Raw genomic sequence first — 6686 nt, forward strand, 5'->3', positions numbered from 1 at the left:
CTTTTCACAATTAAATTTATTGATAAAATATAAGAGAAATGAGAGTTGCAGGTTTCTTATGTTGAAGTCCCTATAAGCAAAGGCTGAGACATGAATTTAGATACATGCACTTTATTAATGACTGATCTTAGGACACTGGGAATGAAGAAAAGCAGAGTAGAGAGGGAAGGAAATAAACAAGGACACACATACTCTAATCTGGAGTTGAACTTCAGAAGGCAAGATGCTGGAAGCTTTTCCATCCTTGATGCTTGACACGGTCCTTCAAGGAGGAGACATCTGCACAGCCAGTCTCCATGGGACTTGGCGTATGTCAGGTCCCTCTTCCCATGCTTGTTCCCCTTTCTAACGCTCTTTGTCCTTACCCGAGTCACTGCACCAGAAAAGGGCATTGCCCTAGCTGGAAACTTTTCCCTAGCAGGGGAGTCGGATGGGACTGGAAAAGACAATGATTCAGTAAAAGCCCCAAGGAGTACGGGAAAATCTTGTGCTGCTTATGAGAAACTCAGACTGTCAGCAGAAAGCTTAGGACTTGTTAGGCCCATTACCGCAGGAAGTTCCCCATCGGGGGAGAGGCCTGGGTCCGGGCCCCTGTTGACTCGGCGTCGCAGGGGATTCCACAGGGAGCCCACCAGGGAGTTCCCACAAGGAATATATTACTGGGGGATGTTTATATTAATGGAAAACGCTGGGAATCCCCACAAGGAAAGAGCAGTCTAGGAAAGAGATTATTTCAATCTACACCTGAACCCTTATCATACACAGGATATTACAGTGAGGACGGACTGCTGCGGGGAATGTAAGTGGAGAGACCAAGGCAGGTGCCAGGCAGGCGGTCAGTCACCATGGCTGAAAACAGTCACGCGCAAGCTACAGAACCTTTACTTAGGACTCGCTTAACCTTCACATAAGAAAAGCTGGCTTAGTTATTCTCCTCTTAGCTATGTGGTAGAGCAATAAAATAGTAACTTCAGAATATAAATAAAATAGTAGGTAAGACAAAAATTAACATACCTAAACAGATGTAAATTCTTTAGCAAAGATCAGATAAGAAGGTATATTCATTAACTGTGAAAGGCCAAAACAGAAACCGGAACATAGCATGATGTTATATTGTTTAACCAGCAACAAAATCAAATAGTATAAATACAGTTGTAACAAGGCAATAAAGAGGCTGCAGACTCTCCTGATGCTCTGAGCGCTGTCTCCGTGTCCTTCCTTCTTTGCTGACACCATCCACACCTTTGGGGACCCCTGGACCCACTGGGGCTGGACCCCGGTAGCAAGATGGTCAGTGTATGTCTATGGCCTTCTTCCTTGGGACCAGGGACCATAATCTTTGTGAGGCAATTCCAATTGGGTTGAAAATATGTCTCCACAGTTTATATAGATATTGGTGGGGGAATTTGTGGGAGAGATTGGATTGGGTATAAATATACAAAACTTTACTCCATTTCACCAAAACCATAATTTTATATCTTTATAATTCTATTCCTATCTGCCACCTTTCTAACTCCAAAAAAATACATGTTAGTTACATTATAGATACACCTATAAACACCTGAAGTATTATTATTACAAGAATTGAGTGGCAAATAGACAAAAATATTTAGTATACAGAATCTTTTTTTTTTTTTTTACACAAACTACATTAGGTCAAATGCCTGGGCTTAACGAGCTACCTTAGAACAATTTGTAACTCTACTTTGACAATGACTTTACCAAGAAATATCATGAGTGGTTGAGATGAACCTGTTTTGCTCCCCTGCCACAAACCAAAATTCTCATGTTTTGTGTGAGGGGCTATAACTGTCAGAGATCAAGCTCTAACTCTATGGGTAGTAAAAAGGTGAAGAATGCCACTCTGGATCTGCTTGGTCTTGACACTATAGATGATAGGATTCATTAATGGAGGAAACAGAAAATAGACATAGCTCATAATGAGATGGACAGTATGTGGAACCCCCTCCCCAAACCGATGAATTAGAGACAATCCAATCACTGTGATGTAGAAAACCAGGACACAGCAGATGTGGGAGACACAGGTGTTGAGGGCCTTGGCCTGCTCCTCTCTGGAGGCAATGCTCAGGACACTCTTGAGTATCAACATATAGGAGATGAGGATAGTCAGAGAATCCAGCACAAATATAAGGGCTACAAGCACAACTGGATACAGCCGATTGAAGGTGGTATCAGCACAGGCCAGTTTGATGACATCCTGATGAAGGCAGAAAGCATGTGAAAGGACATGGGAATGGCAATATGGAAAAAAATAGAGAGGTGAAATTGGGGGAACAACAGATACAAATCCCCTCGTCAGAACTACCAGCCCAATTTTCACCACTCGAGTATTAGTGAGTATAGAGGTATATCTAAGGGGGTTGCAAATGGCAATAAAACGATCATAGGCCATTGCGAGCAAAACACCAGACTCTACAAAAGACAGTGAATGTATAAAGTAGGCTTGAGTAAAACAGGCTACATTTCCAATATCCCTGTGGTCCAGCCAGAGGACTCCCAGCACTGTGGGCATTGTGGTTAAGGTCAGCCCTAGGTCTGTGGCTGCCAGCATGGCTAGGAAATAGTACATGGGCTCATGAAGATTGTCATCTTCCTTAATGAGAAGGAGGAGGGTGCCATTGCCAAAAAGGACAGAGATGTAGACGAAAAAGAAAGGTATGGAAATCCAGTGGTGAGCTGCCTCCAAGCCTGGAAAACCAGTCAACAGGAAGGAGCTGGAGTTGCTGTTGGGCCACATGTTGGGTTCATCCAGAAGAAATGTTCTTGTTTTCTCAGTTATTACCACAGACATGTAGCTTCATGTTCAATGTAGCACTCCAAATATATTGTCCCAGAAGTCTTACTTAAAGGTAATAATAACATCAATATAAGCCATTGTTTCTCAAAACATACCCTTAGGAAAATCTGTATCTTTTGTAGTCTAAACTACATATTCCAGGGACCAGCCTCCACCTACTCAAATTCTTGGAGTTTCTTAAGGTTATCTGCATTTTAACAAGCTCCACAGGAAATTTTTGATGCACCCTGCATCTTAGAAACCATTCTCATCAACTATGCAGACTTCACAGAAGAATCCATATATGAGGGATTTCAAAGAACCCAACCCTTACCTTACTCCAATCTACTACCTGAAGCTATAATTGACTTCACAGTAGAGATTCCTAACCCACATTATCCTCCACATGTACGATTTCTCTGGATTCTCAACAAAAGATCCAGAAGTCTAAAAGGAAAATGTATGAAGGGAAGCTCTGTTACTAGCACTTTTGCTAAGGAAAAAATAGATATGTAAAAGAGACACTTTGCTTTCTAATTCCAAAGATAGTGATGGAAAAACAAAACAAAAATGTTTACATTAAGCGTTTATTAGCTTCTTCCTGGACATGGCAGAACTACTTGGTCCTCACTACAATAGCCCCAAATAGTTGGAAGTTAGATGATCATAGACACGTGGGCTGAAATAAATGCTTAAGCCAGCCAAAGACATGCTCAATAAAGTTTCTCCTTCAATTTGAAAAGCTTATCTTCTCTTATTTCTATGGAGTTTCTTTTTTCCCATTATTTTTCTGTAAGTCCACTACAGTAATTCCCCAGAACCTGATTTCTTCCCTTTGAGTTCTCCGTTTGTATTTAAACAACCATCTTCCTGATCTCCATTCTTTTCAACCGTAAGTTTCTGAATCTGTCCTATCCAATACTAAAAAAATGAGAGCTCTATTGCTACTTAAACAGAAACTTGTCTGTCAGTGGAGGGAAGAATTTAAGAAGGTTTTAACATCTCATCTGCCACTAGACTATGAGCTTCTTGCATGTAGAAATGACATTTTATTTGCCTTACTCAACACCTAGCAAAATACATAACATGTGATATATATACACATATACATACACACTAAATATATATCTGTTTTGCATATATACATACATGCATATATATACATGTACATATACCTAGATGTACACACACATATACATACACATATATATGTAATTACACATATGTACATTAATTTATGCAATATTTTTGAGTACCCACTGTGATAGGCATGGCATAAGCAGAATTAAATAAGACAAAGTCTCTTATTTTATCAGCCATAAATTAAGTTAGAATATAAATGTAAAAATTTAGATAAATATAAGTGCAATTTTAAAATAAAATAGCACTATTTAATGGAGATTTATTGGGATGATATTTTATACAGTGTGGTATAATCATTTGGATGATCTGGAACTGCATCCCTGAGGAGTTGACATTTGAATTGAAACCTGAACAACAAAGAGTTGGCCTTATGAAGACCTAGGAAAAGGTAGTTCCATTGAGAGAGAAAATTAGCTCATCTGGAGCTTGGTGATCTGGCAGTAGAAGGACAATAGGTAATATCAGAGACCCAGGCAGTGGTCTCATAGGCCTAATAGATAACATGAGGAACTTGGTTTTTGCTACAAATGTAATGAGAAGACATTGCAGAGTTTAAAAATCGCAGTAAAGGAGAGAATGGTGATATTCTGATGTGCATTTTTAAATTATCACTTGGATTTCTATGTAAAGAGTAGATAGTCAAGCAAGATAAAATAAAGGGAAGTAGCGAGAAAGTTATTGCAATACTCCTGGTGAGAAATGATCGTGATTTGATGAGAAGAGCAGCAGTGAAAATGAAGACAATTTAGACAGCAAAGGATACATTTGAGATAGCACCAAGGCTTGCTGATATGTTGGAAATAGGAATGGGAGAAATACTAAATGAGATTGACTCTAGATTTCTGGCTTGAGAAAATGAGAGAATAGTTCAGTCATTTACTCATAAGGGGAAGTCTGAGGGAAATATATATCTACTTGGGAGAAAATCAAGAGTCATCAGTAAATACTTGTCACATACTGGAACAGTTTCTTCAAGCTGTTTTCCCCCTGAAATTAAAGACTTTCAAATATTCAAACGTATAATTTTTAAAAATTTATCTTGTACCTGTATCGATGTGATCTAGCTGCAAGTTTTCAGCAGTGCTGAGGCACCAGACATCTGGGCATGAGGCAATGATTCAGCACTTTTAGCCTAACTCTAAGGGATGGAAAATTGACAGAATCATTTCTAGTTCTCCATATTCTGTTCCCAGGTGTGAGAGACATAAACCAAAGTTTAGTGCTCATTGAAAACATGAATGATGTTCATTCCTTAGTCAGTAGATGCAAAGATGATCCCACATAGCTGCCCCCCTCCTAAATTCTTTAAGTACCACTTAATTCTCCTTACTTCTCTGACCTGTAAGCAATGATCTTTAACCTAAACTCTAAATGTGATTTTACGAATAATTTCCTCTTGTAAAAGAATATGTAACACAAGTAGTAAATTAACTACAGAGAAAGCTATCCAAAGTGGAAGGGGTGGATTCTATGTTGCCAATAACCTTCAACTCAGTTTCCTCTTTTCTATTCCCAAGAATTCCATGTAAATCTACCTGTACTTCATGCTGTGAGAAACTCACATGCCTTCAGCTAGGAGCTGTTTTTTAAGAAGAACCTTTATGGAAGAGAGAAATGGGGAGGAAAGACCATAAGAAAGGAAAGAGGTTATGAAGGCTGAGAAGAGAACAGAGAAAGAATGTGTAGTTGAGTATGTCAAAATTCAGGTAACTTTCTAACATTTACAGTTATAACCTCTCTCTGCTTCATTTAAATGTCTTGTAGAATAGGAGGTGCTGCTGTGTTTATCCCCTGAAAAGCATAGGAGACATCTGGGAGGGCCAACCATATTTATACCATGGAGCATGGCAGGCCTTAAGTATTCATGCCCAAATCTCTTCCCAAGTGTTACCAACATCAGTCTGAGGTCTGTTCACTCACTGAGAGCTGTAAGCTATAGAGATTCTTCCCTTTTTCTTCCCCCATCTTCTCTCTAGACAGCTTACAGAAGAGTCTCCTAATGCCCTCTTTCTGTATTTCTGGATGTTTCCTCATACTCACATGCACCAAGGCTTGGTTGTTAGGGATGTAGAGCACAGTTCTTGGGTCCCGCCTGAAGAATCAGATCATATGGTTTTTTTCTCAGTCTTTGAGGCTATTAAAAGAAGAAAGCACCTCCCCGGATTTTTATTTTTTTTTTCCAGCCAATTAGAATCTTAAGGAGTATTTTCTCCATCTGAACCCCTCCTGTGAAGGAAATGGAACACTAAATTAATCTCCCCAAGGTCTTAAAGCATCTTCTTCAAATAAGGTATGGAGCTAATAGAGCCTCAGGTGGCAGCTTTATGTGTGAGCACTTGTCTTCATGGCCCCGGGAGGCCCTGGTGTAGCCTCCACATCCACCTCAAAGGTCAAATCATTCCCAGTTACTCTTGCAAGAAAATTTAAGCATCTGTTTGCCATAAGACTTTTGAATTCTAATTATATTTTCTCCTTGTTTATCTCAAAGTTAGTTGAAGAGTGGAAAGTTAAATGGACTAGAGTCAATATAGTAAAAGCATGTCACCCTTCCCCCAGTACCAAACATGAACCCACAATCTGCAGCCCACACTACTCCTTTATTGAGTTTATCTTGTCCATAGTTTTCTTGTTTTTCTAGAAATGCAGTCAAGATACTTCTAGCACAGCACTTCAGGCAATAACACCATATCCCTTTAGTCCCAGGGATGATAACATCTATAGTTTTCCCTCCAACCCGGATAGAAAC

The 6686-nt window shown here is 39.5% G+C and overlaps 1 protein-coding gene across 1 annotated transcript; it reads right to left on the bottom strand.

Annotated features, from left to right (window-relative positions):
• Positions 1-1819: 1819 nt before the first annotated feature.
• On the bottom strand, positions 1820-2758 carry LOC107538672 (olfactory receptor 51B5). Its single transcript, XM_016214994.2, has one exon. It carries the CDS (start codon positions 2756-2758, stop codon positions 1820-1822), a length of 939 nt encoding a protein of 312 aa, XP_016070480.2.
• Positions 2759-6686: the final 3928 nt, after the last annotated feature.

Source organism: Miniopterus natalensis, chromosome 11, assembly GCF_054644295.1.
Source record: "Miniopterus natalensis isolate mMinNat1 chromosome 11, mMinNat1.hap1, whole genome shotgun sequence".
Classification (NCBI taxonomy): Eukaryota; Metazoa; Chordata; class Mammalia; order Chiroptera; family Miniopteridae; genus Miniopterus; species Miniopterus natalensis.

Excerpts from the sequence above, each read along its gene's own strand:
- LOC107538672 (XM_016214994.2), bottom strand. The coding sequence starts at position 2,758 with ATGTGGCCCAACAGCAACTCCAGCTCCTTCCTGTTGACTGGTTTTCCA.